Here is a 17,858-nt window from a genome sequence, read left to right on the forward strand (position 1 = left end):
CTTATCAAATCTGTAACCGTATCATCTCGGCATCTTCCGCACACTCTAAACCGCCCACGTAGCTTTGGTTGTCGTCGTCTTCACCACCAACACGTTCCGGCTCACAATTGCAAGATGGATCCCTACTCGGCAGAAGGCGAGCTGATCAACATTCACAACCACTTTCACCAAGGCCAATACCAGGAAGTGGTCGATTTCGACACCTCCTCCCTCTCCCCCGAGAACTCGCTCCCTGCCCGGGTGCTCCAGCTCCGCGCCCGCATCGCCCTCGGCCAGGCAGAGGATGTTGTCGCCGACGTGCAGGGAGAGGATGAGCCCGAGCTCGCAGCCGTAGGCGCCCTGGCCGAGCTCAGCCTGGGCAAGACGGACTCGGCCGTCCGGACGGTCGAGAAGCTCGCCGCCTCCTCCGCAGACAACGCCGTCGTGCAGGCCGTCGGAGGCGCCGTTCTACAAGCGGCCGGGAAGTCGGAGGAGGCGCTGGCATTGCTTTCGCAGCACCAGGGGAACCGTAGGTCATCCCGCTGACTTGGGAGAAACCGATCGTTGGGCCAAGCCCCGCTGACGTGTGGTTCGTGGTGGCTTAGTCGAGGCTGTCGCATTGATCGCCCAGATCCATCTACAGCAGAACCGCAACGACCTCGCCCTGAAGGAGGTTGCCTCTGCACGGAGGTGGGCCCAAGACAGTCTACTGGTGAACTTGGCAGAGGCCTGGCTTGGCTTGAGGCTGGTACGTCTGGGCAAACTCCCGCTGCGCTGGTGCTGTATCATTCATTATGCTAACGCGAGGGTGGTTAATCGTTTAGGGAGGCGAAAAATACCAGCAGGCTTTCTACGTATTCGAAGAGCTGGCACAAGCACCATCAACCTCGTCGGTGCGAAGTCTTGTGTCGCAAGCAGTTGCAGAGGTACACCTTGGACGGACAGAGGAGGCACAGGCTGCACTGGACCAGGCGATAAAGAAGGAGCCAGAGTTTGCTGAGGCCATTGCCAATCTGCTTGTCTTGACAGTCATTACTGGCAAGGACCCTACGGAGCTCGCGAGGTAAGTTGGCCCCCCAAATGTTTCCCAGCGAACGTTGCTTTTGCCCAAGTTTTGCTAAATGTTGCGTGAAACAGTTCGCTTGCAAAGGTTGATTCGCAACATCCTCTCTTGGTGGATTTGGCAGAGAAGAGTGATTTATTTGACAAGGCAGCCTCAAAATACAAGGCAAAAGTTGCGGCTTGAGTGGCAGTGCTTGTACAGCCGTAACCGGGATAGATAGATGTCATATGTCCTTGGAGGCCCATGGTGCAAGTGATATGACAGGTTGGGGTCTGGCTCAGGAAAAAGAAGTATCCCGGTTTCCAATGCGGGTTAGAATCGGTCTGCAGGCACAATATCATGACGATATATTCACAGTCTCGATCGAGGCTCCAGAGTCTCCTTATTCGTTTGGTTACCTTTCGATCCAGCTCAGTTTCCTTCTACCTTAACCCTCCATTGGAGACGCTACGTTTCACTTATTCCGTTGGTGCATTGCCGAGATTCATAAGGACTCCTGCAGGCATCTCCCTCTCTAAACACTGCTCCCGTCCTGTCGTCTTGCCCCATGGGGACAGGTTGCTGCAAGTCTGAGCAGTGCTTGTCTGTCCCCGCATAGCCGGTAGCAATCAGTCGACCGAGTATCCGCAAAAAGATCACGGACGAGGAGGAATGGAAGGCGGCTAAAAAGCTCGGCTCGTTCGGTCGCCACGAGTCAGGAACGTAGGAAGCGGTAGAAACAGAACGGACAAAACGGAACACCTTCAGTCGAAATGCTCGCCACCACCTACGTTGAACATGATGTTCATGTGGTGTGGGGGGGACATACATGATTGACATTAGGTACCTGATTACTACATATTAATTGAAACAGGAATAGACACTCAGTGGGCTGGTCAGCAGCGGGATATGGCGCGTATGCAGCAAATTGATGCTGACTTCCTCCCCGACTTCTCCTGACACCGTTGCTGCATGTCCCACACTTTTAGACCAGGCGATTCGCGCTGGTTTGGGATGGCTGCGTTATTAGCTCACGAGGTACTCTACGCCGCTGCAACGAGGGCTACTTTCATTGGGGGGGTTCCAACTTCCAGGCGGAGGCGATGTCTCTGAAGGACCGACTTGTTCAAATAGACTGTGGAAACCTCCGCCTCGGTTGGCGATGCGATGGAACGGGATGTGAATGAATAAAGCTTGATGGCCCCCTGGCACGCACACACTCACATGCTAACTACCTAGACTTGGCAAAGTTGACAAGCGACCAAAGTCAAGGCGCGGGCCGACGTGGTGCTACATGTAGTGTGTACTTGGCTGGCAGACCGCCAAGTGTATTTATGGATAGCGTGGCGCTTCTCTGGAGAAATTCCCCTTTACTGTGGTAAAATTCCTTGTGACGATCCTGCGATCGGGGTGCGAGTCTGTGTGGGAATGAATGCCTGCGCAGAAAATGGCCAGTTTCGGGCCTGTGTTAATAATGTGCGCGACTAATAAGTTCCCCAATCCACACCCTGAGCAGCCTCCCCAGCCTCCAGCCAATATCCGTGACCACGAATAAGGTTGCAAGATGTCAGCCAAGCTTCTGAAGCTGATGACCAGGGAGCCCTATGAGTTGGAAAGCTGGGAACTAACAACTGGCTCATGGCCACTTTTCTTCTGTTCAGCTCTGCCAGCAGAACTGGAAGTCATGGAAAGATGGATTTGATTATACCGATTTCCACCCTCCTCTCTCTTCTATCCTCCTTCCGATCTCAGCTATGAAACCTCGCCAAGTTGCACAATCCGCCTGCCAGTTTCTGAGCAAATACGGAGTAGTAATGTCTTGATCCATAATACACTACCGCTACATTCATTCCCATCAATTCACGCCCCACACGGGCCACGCCTAGTATCTCCGCCTCAGTGGGGTGCGATATATAGTGTAGCTTCGGTGCCTCGCTCTGGAGTCTGGACTGGACCTGAATGACGCCGCCCCCCTTCTCACCTTCCTACCTACCCGCCTGATACCTACCTAGCGATCGAATCCGTCTCCGCTCTGGCAGCCCGGCACAGCCTCTTGGTCTACGGTGTCTAGGACACCATTGTTGACGCAATTGCCGAATCCTCCGACCATCCATCCAACCTGCCTACCTAGCTCACCCCCTAACATCGTCCCTCCAACCTGCCGCATTCTCCCTAGCTGCCCTAGCTGCTCCAGCTCACGAGACTGACCGACTTCAAGGGCACGCCCACCATATATCTGCTCTCGATTACCGACATGGTCCGCATTATACCCAGTCGATTGAAACCACACACGTCGAATTCCAATTCCAATTCCAATTGCAATTCTGCAGCAGCCAGCCGCGGCACTAGCCCAATGAGGAGCAAAGGGGATTCCGCAAGCCCCGAGAGGCAGAAGGACACTGGCCTGGCCCTCAGCATCATGATAATGCGGGTACGGCGAGGCCCAGAATAACCAGCCAGAATACAGATTGCGGAAGATACTAACGCTGTCGACAGGCACGCAACCTGGCAGCAAAGGATAGAGGCGGCACATCCGACCCTGTGAGCATTTGCCTAGCTACGCTTCCACCGCCTCCCCTTGCCATCTAAGGAGCATCGTGAAAGCTGATAAACCCCCCTTAGTACCTCGTATTGAGCCTTGGTGACTCGAAGCATGTCACCCACGCCGTACCGAAGACGCTGCACCCCGTATGGAACGAACAATGCCACATGCCTGTTGCCGGCGCCCAAAGCCTCATCCTCGATGTCTGCTGCTGGGACAAGGACAGGTTCGGGAAAGACTACCTCGGCGAGTTCGACCTCGCCCTGGAGGAGATATTTGCCAACGGACAGACGGAGCAAGAACCGATGTGGTTCCCCCTAAAGAGCAAGAGGCCAGGCAAGAAGACCGGGGTCGTGTCTGGTGAGGTTCTCCTGCAGTTCACCCTTTGCGATTTCTCAAACAGAGACGCCACGCCGCCGCAGGTATATGAGCGATTCTCCGCCATTGCGAGATCCGTTCCCGCCGAGCCTTCCTCCCAAACCCCGACCCCAACCATGACCCCCCTTATCGCGCCTGTTCAACCCCCTGCTCAAGCGAAGGCCCCCGGCGCACCCACGCCTCCTACGCTCAGTCGTAGGACAACCGATGACGACGATGATGAGGATTACGACGTCTACGGAGATGAAACTCCGGAAGACGAGGATCCAACCAAACCCGAGGCTATCGAGAAGAGGAAGAGAAGGCTGAGGATCAGGGGCCTGAAGCGTAAGAAGAGGGACAACCCATACGAGCTCACCAGTGGGGGGAGCGATGTCGTCGGCATCATCTTCCTCGAGATCTGCAACATCACCGACTTGCCCCCGGAATCCAATTTCACAAAGACCAGCTTCGACATGGATCCGTTCGTCGTGGCGTCCCTCGGAAAGAAGACATACCGCACCAAGACGATCCGCCACAACCTCAATCCCGTCTTCAACGAGAAGATGATCTTCCACGTCCTTAACCACGAACAAGCCTATTCTTTTGTCTTCACTGTGATTGACCACGACAAGTATTCCGGCAACGATTTTATCGCGTCCGCCGCCCTGCCCATCAAGGAACTCATCGAGAAGTCTCCCAAGGCCGATCCCGAGACCGGGTTGTATAACCTACGGGACCCTCCGGAATACGTCCCGGTCCAGCAGCGGCCCAGATTTATGAGGCTTGGCATGTCACGGACGTCGTCAGCCCAGAGCTTAAGCAAGATGAGCCGCCCCCCACTTTCCAAGAACGCTACGCCAACGTCGGTACCTACTTTAAACCCGTCCTCGTCCAACCCCTCACCCGCTGCGCCCTCTCAGCTTCCAGAAGATGGCAACACCACCGCCGATCCGACTCCCCAGGTTCCTAGTCCCGGATTGTTGACCCCCGGCGACAACGCCTTGGCAGCTCCTCCTACGGCCGGGGAGCCCGCCGCGGCTGTCGAGGTGGACGATCCAGGCTTCAACACGGTCGGCTTGCCACTCAAAATGAAGAATCTAGAAAAATGGGAGGATAAACACAACCCGCAGCTCGTTGTGCGGGCCAAATACATGCCGTATCCCGCGCTGAGGCAACAGTTCTGGCGGGCAATGCTAAAGCAGTACGATACCGACGAGAGCGGCCGCATCAGCAAGGTCGAGCTGAGCACCATGCTCGACACTCTGGGTTCCACTCTCCGCGAATCGACAATCGACAGCTTCTTCCAGCGATTCCCCCACAAGGCGGACAATAATGGGGACGATAGCTGGGATCTATCCATGGACGAGGCGGTACTCTGCCTGGAGGATCAGCTAGAGACCAAACCCAAGCTTTCCACCGTGACCGATCGGGTCAAGGGCATGCTGCCCGATGCCGATAAGATCAGGAATCTCATTCCGGGTGTTGGCACCAGTGCTGCCGCAGGCCCCAGCGCAAGCGCCACGAGCCCGAGCGAAGATTCGAGCGAATCCTCGCAAACTGGCCCCTCGACCATTGCGGTGCCCGAGCTCAGCACCCCCGGCGATGAAGGCGAGGTTGTGGACCGAGACGACCTCAACACCGGCAGTGGGGAGGAACATGTTGTAGAAATCCGCGAGTGTCCAATCTGTCACCAGCCTCGCCTTAACAAACGTAAGGATGCCGATATAATCACCCACATTGCCACCTGTGCCAGCCAGGACTGGCGCCAAGTAAATAATCTCATGATGGGCGGGTTCGTGACCGCCAGCCAGGCCCAGCGGAAGTGGTACTCCAAGATCATCACCAAGATCTCGTACGGAGGCTACAAACTGGGCGCCAACTCGGCCAATATCCTCGTGCAAGACCGCATCACCGGCCAGATCAACGAGGAGAAGATGAGCGTGTATGTGAGGTTGGGTATCCGGCTGCTGTACAAGGGCCTGAAGTCGAACAACATGGAGAACAAGAGGAGTAAGTCAAAGACGCCGGCCAATCCCATGCTCTCCCGCGATTGCCAACTAACCGACTCGGAAACAGTCCGCAAGCTCCTCAAGGGCCTCAGCATTAAGCAGGGCAAGAAGTTTGACGACCCGGCGTCCAAGTCGGAGATCCAGAAGTTCATCGAGTTCCACCGGCTCGACATGTCTGAGGTCCTCTTGCCCGTCGAGGAGTTCAGGAACTTTAACGAATTCTTCTACCGAGCACTCAAGCCGGGAGCCCGCCCGGCCTCGGCCCCCGACAACCCCCATGTCATCGTCTCGCCCGCCGATTGCCGATCTGTGGTATTCAACCGCATCGACGTGGCCACCAAGGTGTGGGTCAAGGGGCGCGAGTTCTCGGTCAAGAGACTGCTGGGGGAAGCGTATCCGGAGGATGTCAAACGGTACGACAACGGGGGTGCCCTGGGTATTTTCCGGCTCGCCCCGCAGGATTACCATCGTTTCCACATCCCCGTCGACGGCACCATGCTCAAGCCGAAGCTGATCGCGGGCAACTACTACACCGTCAATCCCATGGCCGTCCGGTCGGCCCTGGATGTCTATGGCGAGAACGTCAGAGTCATTGTGCCCATCGACAGCGTGGCGCACGGCCGGGTCATGGTGATTTGTGTCGGCGCCATGATGGTTGGCAGCACGGTCATCACGAGGCAGGAAGGAGAGGAGGTGAAACGCGGAGAGGAGCTCGGCTACTTCAAGTTCGGCGGCAGCACCATCGTCCTGCTCTTCGAGGAGGGGAGGATGAAGTTTGACGACGACCTGGTGGACAATTCGAACGGCGCCCTGGAGACTCTGGTAAGACCTTGCCCCTAATCTGACCACCTGTCTCTCTCTCAAGCATTGGAGATGATAGCTAACACTGGCCCCGTCCCAGATCCGAGTAGGCATGTCCGTTGGTCATTCACCCCACATCTCACAGCACGCGCCGGACATGCGCAAGGATGAGAATGAGGTCACGGAGGAGGACAAGAGGGAGGCAAAGCGCAGGATCCAAGGGAACATAGCCGAGGAGTCGCCGGACGAGAGCGGCGGTGACGATATCACCCCGGTTACGTCGAGCGTGGCAGCTACTCAACTAGCGTCCTGAGACATCCTCGTGACGGGTCCCCCCCCCCTCCCCGCCGCCATTTATCTTCTTTTTTTCGGATTATCCTGAATTGTTAGAAGGGCGTTTTGTGGGTACAAAAACACAGAGAGAGCGAGAGATAGAGAGAGAGGAGATGGAAATGGAAAATACTGGCGGTATTTAGAGAGAGCTGGCAAGCGTCAACCGCTGCCAGGAGGTGGAATTGTGCAGGCAGGAGGTGTCTGGAGGAGGATGGAGAGAGGAAGAGAGAGAGACATTGACGAGCGGGGATTTGCTGGGTGTTGTTTTACCAACTCTCTCTTAGTCCTTGATCTTTCTTCTCTTGTTCGGCTCCTTCAAACGGCCACCTACTACATTGATCATATGCGGTAGTAGTACCATGCTATCTAATACTTTTAGGGTCAAGGCCAGATCGAGGTACCTTTCAGGCTGCCAACCTGTTGCCGTGGTGGTATATTTTGTTGGGGGCGCCAGGAACTGTCCGGATGGGGCTGCTGGGCCGACCCGCCGGAAATCGTCCCATTCCATGGCCAGATGGTATTGTTTCCCGGGTTGTCGGCAGGGCTCCACGATGGTGCAAGTCTGTGGAGCTTTGCTGCCATCAGCGATGGTGTCATAGTCATTGTAATCGGATTCCAGACCACCACTACCTTCAGTTCAAACTTAGGATCATTGTAATAATAGTAGTACGTCAGACTGTATTCTTGTATTCTGCGCTGGGGTTCCTAAGTACCGAGGGGTAAAGGGTATCAAACTGCGAAATCCCCCCCCATTCCATGCTGACCTTCGGTCGTGTGTTGCTACAGTCTGGGAGAAATACAAAACCCCTCAAAGCTTGGGAAATGCCGACTCCAGAAACGCCAATCCAATCAAGCTTCCACCGCCCCTCCCCCCACCAGTTGACCGCTTCTGGGCAACCCACCCCACCACTGGGCAAGGAAAAAGAAAACACACTCGAACCAAGCTTGGATCAAGCTCCCCCAAGCTGGAAGAGACATGCATGTGCCCTTTTCCGGGTTTTCGTTGCACGGTGCGCAGCGAGCCTTGCTTCGACCGACTGCCGACGACCTAGGGCGTGGTCTAGTGCCAAACCCAACGATGATGACCCAACCCAACGCCCCCGCCATCCAAGGAACTACCTTTCCCCCCCCGGCACAACACCCCCCCTTCCTTCTCATCCCCCTTTCTGGTTCACGTTCCGACACCCGCTGCAGGGCAGGGGATGTTCCATGTCTCACGCGATATTCGTATGCGCAGAACTGCAAAACAGCCGGATCCGTGGGTGGACCGCGCGCCCTATGGTGATGACGACATATCCGGGGTGATGGTGCGAAAAGCTTCCCGTTTCGATTAAACAAAAAAAGAACCTCGTGGTGGACTCGTGGTGAATAAGCCTGGTGAATAAGCCTTATTTGTTTTGGTGGGGGTTCGCTCTAAGGTTTCGGGTATGGCGGGGTAGGCGCGGCTGTCCCTGTCGTGCGAGGTTGCCAACTCAGCTATCCAGTCGGTGATTTGGCAGGTGAAATCATCCCAACTCTAGCTTCACGAGACCGGTATATTTCCGCCCCAAATTCTCTGGCCGAATTGGTCTCGTTGTAAAGTGGTGTGTGTGTGTGTGTGTCGTCTATATGCGGTGGGTATGTTGTGATTTATGTGTCGCGAACCTTTTCGTCTATCTCCCTCCTAGGCAACCAGCCCCTTTCCCCTCCAGCCCTTCTAGGACCGGCTATTCGATGAAGACGACGAGGATTTCCAGCTAGAGTCGCCTGAATCGCTGCGGTCGCTGTCCATGGAGCGCTTCTCGGGTGAGGGGGAGCGGCGGAAGTAGGATGGTTGGGTGATGTTGGTCGTGGGCGGCGAGAGGGGAGCTTCCGGTGAGGTCTGTCGTGTCTGGCGCCATGAGGAGTAGATCTGCTTGCACAGATGTGCAGACATGGTGTATGTTGGTGACATCGTCAGTGCCGGTTGTTGGTTTGCTGTGGTGCTATACTGCCGCGACGGAGAGGAGAGAGAGAGAGAGAGAAAGAGAGAGAAAGAGCGGGACTTTGTGTAAGCGCGTTTCTAGTATAAGTTCCGGTTGAAGACTCGAGGCGGCAGATGGTGATGAGAAAGGCTGGTGGATGGGTTTGCTTTGCACAGGGGATGGGGAGTCAGACACAGATTGGGAAAGTGGTAGCAAGGGACAGCAGGTCAGTTCTATTTATTCGATCCTGCATTTTAAGCTACCTCCTCGCGCCATCCATGCCCACCATGCCTCCTTGAGCAAGTCATTCATAAGAAGTCATACGGCCTCATGGCGCAACACTTGATCAACCAATCAACGCTTACCAATTGGCAAGAAAACGTTGCTCAGCCATAGTGTGGCTTGTCGTTCTGGCATGATCGTCGCAGCATGGAATGGGAGGACCTGTGCCGGAAGACAGCGAATCGCGCCACCTGCCCCGCTTCCAGAGCCGAGAATCCACCAGGTACGAAGCACCTTGTTGGTCAGTGCGCCTGCTGAACAGCCCAACAAATGGCCAGTGCTGCCTTCCTACAAGCCACCGTCCCAATGCAGTTAAATTTGACCACCTGGACATGCAAGTGCTGATGCCTTGCAAACCAGTTATCTCCAACCATCAAAACCAGACATCGCATCGAGTTACTGCTCTAGGATAACGCTGCATGAAGGTGGGTGTCGTGGCTAGACTCTCACGGATACGTCCGTCTTACCCAGCCCAACCCAATACCTATTAGTAAAGACTAGCCCATGGAGAATTTGACTTGTCACAGAGAGAAGCGTCTGGCAACATGAGGCTTCAACAAGTAATCTGGATCAGAAGCCAGTGACAGACAAGGGCTCAGTGTTGCTAGCGGGATCGATGAAGCGATGCTTCCAGATAAAGAAGTTCTCACAGACAAAGTGAACGGGCCAACCGCTTGATTGGTTTCCGTGGTGAGCTTACGCTCAGAAACTGTGCATATCATCTCTCCAAAAGAGAACTTGGAAGGTTCTTCAGGCTCTTCAGGTTCGTTAAGGTACATGGGTAATTCTTCAATTATTCAAATGCTTGGAAGATAGCGCCCCACAGCATCGGCCGGCAACAGACGGCCGGCATCAGATGGCCGGCATCAGACGGATAAATCTTGCAGACTATTATACATATCCTTCCAGGGCGTCCTGGGTAGACCGCCATTGATCCGCCGTGTTATCGAGACCGGAAAGTTCTCATCGATGTGACCAAGATGCAAGGAAGGGCACAGGGCATTGTGTGCATCCGAGGTGCATCCGAAACTCTCGCACACGGCGGACAATGGCTCCCCAGCTTCAGCGTAGCATATGCATGCCTTTCGGCAAGTGACGTATTCGCAGCCAGAACCAAGCCCCAAAATCCGGTGTACATGCTGCCGGAGAAGACTCATGTGCTGACCCAGCCCCAAAAAGGTTTCTGGAAACAGACTTCTAAATCGCCTTCGGATCCTAGAAGCGTCTGTGATGAAAGTGTCCCGAGTATCATTAAGCCATTCAAGAGTAGGGTAGGCTCGATTTGCTTGAATGGCCCGGATCTGTCGGTTGGACATCCTTTACGGGATGCAGAAACATTGCTGGGAGGCAGGGTCGGCCGTGGACTTCTTCCCACTTGGGTCCCCCGATGCCTGTGTCCTCATATCCCATCCAGTTGTTGTACAGTCGTTGGGGCGGATCTGCGCGGTAATACCAAGTGCTTCCTTGAAATCGTCCCTCCCGTCCCCAACCCATCGCACTCCCGAAGCTCCCGCTCTGGCCCTTGGGCCCCCCATTAAACCACTTCGCTAGCTGGGGGCCTTCCCACGGTCGGTCGAAGAACACTGGCATGGGCGTATACACAGCTTTCAGACCGTGGAGCAAAGCGACAGTTTGGGGGGTCATCTCTGAACCAACGTGGTTGCCCCTCAAGTTCTCCACGTGCATGATATCAAGCAATTTCCTAGAGACTCGAGACTGAGTAACGATGGTTGCTCGCCGGGGCAGCTTTTTTGACGGATGATGCGAATAATGGTACCCCCAAACCTGGTTTCCCAAGATCCAAGTGCTGTTGACGGGGTTGAACATTGGAGAAAGCGTGATGAGATCGGCTTCTTCGCCAACACCCCAGTCGTAGTTGTCGTATTTCGGTGACCTCGCCGGGGGCACCGGGCCTACGGGGCGAATGAACGGGAGATTTGGAGGTCCCCAAACCGAGTCATCCCGGTGCACGGCCTCAACTGCCTTTCGAAAGTCCCTATCATACTCGCCATGAACGGACGGGATATAGAAGCGTTCGTTTCGCTCCCACATCCCCTTTCGTGGCTGCTTTTTGGCAAATCCCCCCAGTTTGGTCAGAATGTCGTAGTGCTGCCCTATCAGGCGGGAGTCCAACTCCCAGTTCCAAACATAGTCGAACTCCCGGTGCTCCTGCATGAACTTCTGTACAGAGAGCCACTGGGAATTGTGAACCGTGGAAGCTTTCGAGTCCATTTCTGGATACATCTGCCGTACGGCAGCGTCATTCCAAAGTACGGTGATGTCCCAGAACTCCTGCGGCACCTCGTTTTCTATCGTGCGACGGTAAGTCTCCTTATTAGCCCAAATGTCAGAAGACACTTTGGTGTGGACGAGAAGGAAGACCTGAAACTCCCCGCCGGTCCTCAAGCTGAGCTCTGTGATGAGAGAGCGTATGACCTGCTTGTCGTTGTCATTGTATTGTTTGCCAGTATAAGAGCGCAGCAGAAGTGCGGTCCTTGACTCAGGCTTGACTGTCTCCAGCCTGGGGGATCCAATCCGCCTCTCCCGGTGTTCTTGCCGCTTCAACTCTTCCTGGGAATTCTGCCTTGCTAGTGGCTGAGTAGCAAACTCTGGGACTCTGGTCTCGGCGGGTTGATAAGGGTGATAGACTGAAAGCAACTCGTTCGGACCCCCCTTCAAGTCAAATCGTGCCCTATTCTTGTCGGCGCAATTCCTTTGAAGATCTCCCCAGTTGACCCTGTCCCAGTCAATCAACTGACTGTGTTTGTCGAGCACGTTTGCCAGACCATATTGGCCCAATCTGGTCTCCCGCTCAAAGCAGAGATTTGGATCGATGTCGAGTAAGGCATAACTGCCAAAGCTCGGCGCCGGGAAGTTGCGAGGATGTCCCCTAAATACGGCAATATCCTCAACCTCCGCGCCAGTGGGGCCGATGCATGGGGCATATTCAGCGTGCGAAGCTCTCCATTCCGGGCTGTTGTACTTCGGGTAAGGGTTGAAGAGGTAGGGTTGATCAGAAGTGAAGAGAGTTGCTCGCTCGGATGGACTGAGGGCATCCTTATGTCCCGACTTTCTCTTCGGGTCTTTATCAACAACATTCGTCAAGGTGCTCCCGTATATCCCACCGGCGCCAGGCGCTCTGGCTGCTGTGTCAGGAAAGTGAAGATAATCAGGGGTTGCGGGACACTTACTGTCCAAGTTTCTCATATTCCTGTCGAAACAGCAACTTCATCTTCGATTCTCGCTCCCTGTCGTTACCATTAGGCCTGTAGGCATCATCGCCATGTCTGCTCCAACGGAACCCTCGCCATGGCGTAAAATGATAGCCTGCTTCTTTGCTCTGGAGTAGGAACCAATACAGCAACACCACTGTGGCTATAGCAAGATACACAGTGGTCCTTTGCCTGGATAGGATGCGTCGTGGCGAGATCTTCAACATGTTTGGTAGGAGGGAACGGGAGGTTTGTCCAAGAGGAGACAGCACCAACAAGAGAGACTCGGGGTTGGAATTTGGGCCGACTCTCAAAGCCGGGGAATCCAGGGGATCAATCGTCGCCAAACGGCATGATAATCAGATATGAAGGAGTGTGTGAATCGAAATGGGACGTAGTCGAAACTCAAGAGCCTTGGGTGCGAATTTTCGACTCAGGTTCCAGGTTGTGAGCGATGCAATAGTGAAGTCAGAGTGAGAGTCTCAAAGGAAGGGGCGAGAAGGGTTCTTCCGAAGACCACTTTTCGCTCCTAGCAGTAGAGGCAGGTGATATGTAGGTGAGAAGTGAACTAGAGTAGTTGAACCTCTCGGACGAAAAATCGTGTCAAAGAGACATCATCGTGGTAGGAGAAATAGCTTCAAGCTAGGCAGGTAGGACTAGTAGGGCACACAAGGCAAATGCCATATGGAAAGACAAGTAGACGGGATCCGGGGGACATGGTGATTTGAGGAATCAAACGAGGCAGGAGTCACCTACCCGCCTAGGTAATCACTTGCTCTTACCGCTCGGCCTGTGACATCACACATGAACGAATGATATGAGTGACATATCGCTAACAGCAGAATGTCTGGCGAGGCAAGTGCAGCCCATCAACCGACACCGATTCCGAGGAAGGAAAAAAAGGGGGGCAATGGCGAATTGAGCCGTGAGGATGGTGCAGCGGCGAGACCCTGTACCTGGACTTTCACCCCAGGGACACGCAAGCATGCGGGTTCGCAGTTCTGCATCTCACAAACGCTCGCGCCGCCGCAGTTGCTGGCGAGGGCAACCGCAAGTGGCGACCAACATCAGTCGGTATCATCCGTGTCAAGTAGAGTGACGTGTAGCCGACAAGGCCAGCCTGCCAAGGAAATGGAGCCGCAGAGGAACGTTGCGAAATAATTGGCTGAGGTTGCGCCTGGGCCTGAAACGTATCCACGGAAGGGGTGGGGCCCGCTGAGTCGGCCAATGTTGATCTGCGAGACGCCGTTAATTTTCTCTCGATGATCTCTATTACTGCCGCTCTGGATCTTGGCCGCCAGCCCGCCACTCTGAAAAAGTTGTTGCAAGATGTCGGGCCCTGAACCCGGTCATTGGAGGCGGTCAGCCCAGACCCAAACGGTCCGTAGAACAAACACACCTCCCCTATGACGGAGGCCGAGAAATTGCAATTTCACTGCCGATGTGCAGCTGCTGATCGCTGCATGGAGTCTCCGTGTAACTTAGCGCAAAGCCAGAGACACCGCAAGAGAGGCATTTTTCAGTTGATGATACCGTCACGTTAGAACCCGGGGAGTGAAGCAAGACAGGTCCTGTGAACAAGACGCCGTTTCGGCGTTCTTCGCTGCAACCATCTGCGACATTCTTATTGTACAACTCCAGCAGGGCGCAACCCCCTCAAGATCACAGATCAGGGGTGCCCGACTGCAAGAACCCGTCCACTTTGCTCCATATGGAGAAGGTGTTGGAGGACGCAGGTCGCCAACGAGCTCCCTTCTTCGGGAGGCAACCATCCCCGTCCCCATCCCCCTCCGCACCCCCCACTGTGGAAACAGATCACACCGCAAACGCCGTGATATTAAGTAGAAGCACGGCCATCCGCCGGTCTACAAGGTAGAGATGATAGATAACCTCGTCTCCATGCCCAGATGCTCGTCCCCGATACTCCGAAAACAAACACGGTAGACAAATTAAAAAAAAATTGTTCGCCAATACAGTGTTTGGCTGAAGGGAAGGTTCATGATCCCTTCATAGTGGTAAGCCATGATAATTATAAAGGGTCGTCCGGAGAAACAGAAAAATGGGTATATGAAGAGAAAACGTCATCAACGGGTATAAAGGGTGAAACAAAGTGCCCTCCGCGAATCGCACAAACTCCCCTCGGTTACATAATAAACAGTCGCAAATGTCATAAGACCGGGGCAGCTCCGGTGTGGTATGTAGCGGCATGGTATTACAAAATGGAGGGCGTACAGTCGAGGTGATACCAAAAAAAAGAAGATTCGTTGAGAAGTGAAAAAATACGCCGCGAAATCGGCAATTAATCGGTTCGATGAGGGCGCGTGAGGGTATCGTAGGTCGTGCAATGTCGCGGCCGCATCATCACATAATCCCCAGTCTCGTCATCCGCTTCTCCATCCTCGGCCGCGGGCCAAAAGCGCCCGGGCCCAGTCGGGTGCTGCTGGGTAAGCCGAAGCCGCCAGCGAAGCCGCCGCTGCGGGGTCCGCCGCCGGGACGCGAGGGGAGGCCCATGACGGGACCGGAGGGGAGGCCCATGGCAGGGCCGGGACTGGATCCGCGACTGGATCCGCGGAAAGGGCTGGGGCTGGGTGCAGGCCCGAGTCCAGGCCCGAGTCCGACACCTGGACCAATCGAGCCCTTCCGCGGGCCACCACCGCCGGGCAACAAAGGCTGCTGGACGCGCCTCCACGCATCCTTCTCGCAGAACGCCTTGCCGTTGACCTCGAAGTACCCGTCCTTCAGCACGATGCCGCAGTCGCCGCACCGGAAGCAGCTGGGGTGGTGCTTCTTGGTGGCCTCGTCCTCGAGGTACTGGCCCTCGATGCCGCCGCCACAGCTGCCGCAGAGGCTGCCGTTCAGCTCGTGGTAGTGCAGCTCGCAGTACGGCTTGTCGCCGAGGACGTAGAAGGTCGCCGACGAGAAGGCCTCCTGGCAGGTGGTGCACACGAAGCACGCCTTGTGGTACCGCCCCGTCAGGCGGCCGTCGGCGCTCGAGATGGACTTGCCCGTGATCGCGAGCCCGCACGACTTGCAGTCGCCGCGGCTGGGCGGCTGCGCGAACGGGTCGCGTGCTCGCGAGCGCGAGCGGGACCGCGGCTTGCCCCGGTCGGGGGACGGGGTGAAGCGGGGAGGAGAGCGGCCCACGCGGGACCGCGGGGATGGGTCCCTGTCGCTGCTTCCTTGGACGGTAGTGTCCTGGAAGGTGGCTTCGGCGGGAGAGGCCAGAGGTGATCTGGACCGCCCCTCGCGAGGGTTCTGCACGGCAGGGTCAATACGGGGATCGTATCCTCGCGAGGGTGGCGGCGGTCGAGCGGATAAGGAGGACATGGTAAAGGGGTTATCGAAGCGAGGGCGCGTGGTGGCGGGGGTCCGCGAATCCTTGGATTTGAGTTCGTCCATGGATGATTGGAGATCGGACATGAGGTTATCGAATTTCGACGTGTCCGACGGCTTCCGGTCAGGCCTAGACCTCAAGGAGCGTGAGGGACTCGATCGGGAGCTTGGCTGGGTCGACACCGCCGACTGGCTGTATCCCGAGAGGCTCGAAGACATAGAATCAGAGGGAGTATGGTAGGGGTTGCCGACGCCAAATTCCGTCGCGAGGTTGATCGAGGGGATGGCGGGACTATCTGCTTGGCCGGCGGTTCTTGGACGCATGAGACTTGCCCGAGGAGGCGGAGGTCTTGATGTGTCCGGATCCCTGCTCGGCCGCCGCAATCTCTCCGATGTCATTGGTGTCCGCCCAGCAGAGTCATTTGATGGTTTGCGGAGCCTATCCGGCCGAGGACCAGGGGCTGATGGTGTCCGCGCTGGAGCATCCATGATCTGGCTTGGGGTAGGGAAGGTATCAGCCCGATTCATGCCGAACCTCTCGGACTCCAAATCTTGTTGAGCTCGTTGGGGCGGGCCGAAACCACCGTAATCGTTTTTCCTCTGCACCCTTGGTGCCCTCAAACTTCCATAGCCGCTGCTGCCATTGGACGTGGCAGTGCCAGGACGATCCATAATAAAGACCTCATTCATCGAGTCTTCGGGGGAGTTCCTCGCTGGGACCCCATTCCTCGTCGAAGGTCGTCGTCCGGCGTTGAAGGGGCCCGGAGCAATCGAGTCCATTCGCTGCAAAAGGTTTGGCGCTTGTTTTTTCTCGCTGCTTGGGGCGAACATGGGGTCCACGTCATAGCTGTCTTCGAAGGATCCATATCCGCCAGGTCGCCTCGTCTGCGGTCCTGGGGGCGAATCGTTTGCAATTTGGGGCATGTAGTCATCTGTCCTTCCGGCTCCTGGCCGTCCATTTGGCGTCCTCGGTGAGACGCTAATGGAGCCGCTCGACAGACTCACGGGTGTGAGCTGCTGCCCTTGTCCCATGTAGGATCGGTCTGGAGATTCAGGTCAGGTACCGGTCATGGAGTAGGATGTCGAGCGTCCTCAGACTTACTAGCAGCAGATGTGTCTACCCGCGGCGGCATCATCCGACCCAGCTTCTCGGGTTGGAACTGGTCGAATGACGATGGCGGCGTTACTGAAGGGACAATTAGCAAGAGTACCACCTTGTTTGTGTGTGCTGTGCCATTATCATACGCTCTGGGCCCGGCCCTCCGCACTCGTGCTCTCCCATCAAGGAGATTTCGACTTGTAATCCACATGTCGAACATTTTATTGTCGGCATGAAGCTCGACTCCCTTATCATTCCCGACATCTCTGTTACTTCCCGCTCGGAATCCTCGTCCTAGTCGTCTCCACGATATCCCCGTCAGGCCAGCATGCGGCAATCGTGGCTTTCGTTCCCCTTCGAGATCGTTTAGATGGCGCCTTCGGAGTAGGCAGCCCGTGACTCGTATTGTGAGGGTACGGTCTGGCTTCTTCTCCTCATTTGGCGTAAACAGGGTCAAGAAATGCCGGATCCTGTGATGATGGCACTTCCAGCACAAGACCGACGCTGGTCTTCTCGCTGCCTGAGGGATGTGGTGAGTGAGGATTCTGAGGAAGCCCAAGCACCCGACCGTTGTCACTCGTCAGGACACACACAGGTTGTTTGATACAGGGAGGTTGTGGACCAAGGAAACAAGATCTGGGGGGCAGGTCTCGAACCGAGGGGCCTTGTCCCTTAAGCGGTGTGGTGTGTATCGGCCGGCCAGCTCGAGGCCGACGACCCTGGCCCACAGACCCCGGCCCCAGACCCTGGGGGTTCGTCGACAGGGGTAAGATGCTAAGTTCGTATACGGGGTATGATAGGCTGCGGCGTTGTATCAGCACGGTGAGATGTGCACGGATGGAGGAGAAGGCTCGAGGTCTTTAATGCATTGATTAAAGATGCATTGGCGATTGTTTAGAGCTTATTTTCGACGAGTGAGCCAT

The 17,858-nt window shown here is 55.7% G+C and overlaps 5 protein-coding genes across 5 annotated transcripts; 2 read left to right on the plus strand and 3 right to left on the minus strand.

The window, feature by feature from the left end:
• The first annotated feature begins 26 nt into the window (after nt 1–26).
• Nucleotides 27–1,400, plus strand: QBC33DRAFT_526842 (coatomer epsilon subunit-domain-containing protein). The gene is made up of 4 exons (XM_060426930.1): nt 27–508; nt 585–727; nt 804–1,042; nt 1,117–1,400. Exons 1-4 carry the CDS (start codon nt 115–117, stop codon nt 1,223–1,225), a joined length of 885 nt encoding a protein of 294 aa, XP_060287316.1. The 5' UTR covers nt 27–114; the 3' UTR covers nt 1,226–1,400.
• A 1,875-nt stretch (nt 1,401–3,275) lies between these two features.
• On the plus strand, nt 3,276–7,046 carry QBC33DRAFT_445086 (phosphatidylserine decarboxylase; the record flags this gene model as incomplete). The annotated part of the gene is made up of 5 exons (XM_060424308.1): nt 3,276–3,452; nt 3,518–3,562; nt 3,644–5,933; nt 6,000–6,754; nt 6,834–7,046. The coding sequence occupies 5 exons, from the start codon at nt 3,276–3,278 to the stop codon at nt 7,044–7,046; spliced, it is 3,480 nt and encodes a 1,159-aa protein (XP_060287317.1).
• Nucleotides 7,047–8,470: 1,424 nt separating this feature from the next.
• Nucleotides 8,471–9,405, minus strand: QBC33DRAFT_231736 (ste12 interacting protein). Its single transcript, XM_060422843.1, has 2 exons — nt 8,711–9,405; nt 8,471–8,517 (listed from the first exon to the last, which is right to left on the minus strand). The coding sequence occupies exon 1, from the start codon at nt 8,997–8,999 to the stop codon at nt 8,763–8,765; it is 237 nt and encodes a 78-aa protein (XP_060287318.1). The 5' UTR covers nt 9,000–9,405; the 3' UTR covers nt 8,471–8,517; nt 8,711–8,762.
• A 905-nt stretch (nt 9,406–10,310) lies between these two features.
• On the minus strand, nt 10,311–13,038 carry QBC33DRAFT_231285 (uncharacterized protein). The gene is made up of 2 exons (XM_060422841.1): nt 12,483–13,038; nt 10,311–12,430 (listed from the first exon to the last, which is right to left on the minus strand). The coding sequence occupies exons 1-2, from the start codon at nt 12,728–12,730 to the stop codon at nt 10,552–10,554; spliced, it is 2,127 nt and encodes a 708-aa protein (XP_060287319.1). The 5' UTR covers nt 12,731–13,038; the 3' UTR covers nt 10,311–10,551.
• A 1,537-nt stretch (nt 13,039–14,575) lies between these two features.
• QBC33DRAFT_231228 (uncharacterized protein) lies at nt 14,576–17,527 on the minus strand. Its single transcript, XM_060422839.1, has 3 exons — nt 17,082–17,527; nt 16,939–17,022; nt 14,576–16,879 (listed from the first exon to the last, which is right to left on the minus strand). Exons 1-3 carry the CDS (start codon nt 17,197–17,199, stop codon nt 14,865–14,867), a joined length of 2,217 nt encoding a protein of 738 aa, XP_060287320.1. The 5' UTR covers nt 17,200–17,527; the 3' UTR covers nt 14,576–14,864.
• Nucleotides 17,528–17,858: the final 331 nt, after the last annotated feature.

Source organism: Phialemonium atrogriseum (genome assembly GCF_030411735.1).
Source record: "Phialemonium atrogriseum strain 8032-3 unplaced genomic scaffold QBC33scaffold_3, whole genome shotgun sequence".
NCBI lineage: Eukaryota > Fungi > Ascomycota > Sordariomycetes > Cephalothecales > Cephalothecaceae > Phialemonium > Phialemonium atrogriseum.

Coding starts and splice junctions, on each gene's coding strand:
- QBC33DRAFT_231228 (XM_060422839.1), bottom strand. CDS start 17,199: ATGTCGGGAATGATAAGGGAGTCGAGCTTCATGCCGACAATAAAATGT. Junction 17,023..17,081: donor CGGAGGGCCGGGCCCAGAGC/GTATGATAATGG, acceptor TTGTCCCTTCAG/TAACGCCGCCATCGTCATTC. Junction 16,880..16,938: donor GGTAGACACATCTGCTGCTA/GTAAGTCTGAGG, acceptor CTGAATCTCCAG/ACCGATCCTACATGGGACAA.
- QBC33DRAFT_526842 (XM_060426930.1), top strand. CDS start 115: ATGGATCCCTACTCGGCAGAAGGCGAGCTGATCAACATTCACAACCAC. Junction 509..584: donor TTCGCAGCACCAGGGGAACC/GTAGGTCATCCC, acceptor GTGGTGGCTTAG/TCGAGGCTGTCGCATTGATC. Junction 1,043..1,116: donor GACCCTACGGAGCTCGCGAG/GTAAGTTGGCCC, acceptor TGCGTGAAACAG/TTCGCTTGCAAAGGTTGATT.
- QBC33DRAFT_231736 (XM_060422843.1), bottom strand. CDS start 8,999: ATGTCACCAACATACACCATGTCTGCACATCTGTGCAAGCAGATCTAC.
- QBC33DRAFT_231285 (XM_060422841.1), bottom strand. CDS start 12,730: ATGTTGAAGATCTCGCCACGACGCATCCTATCCAGGCAAAGGACCACT. Junction 12,431..12,482: donor GAATATGAGAAACTTGGACA/GTAAGTGTCCCG, acceptor CACAGCAGCCAG/AGCGCCTGGCGCCGGTGGGA.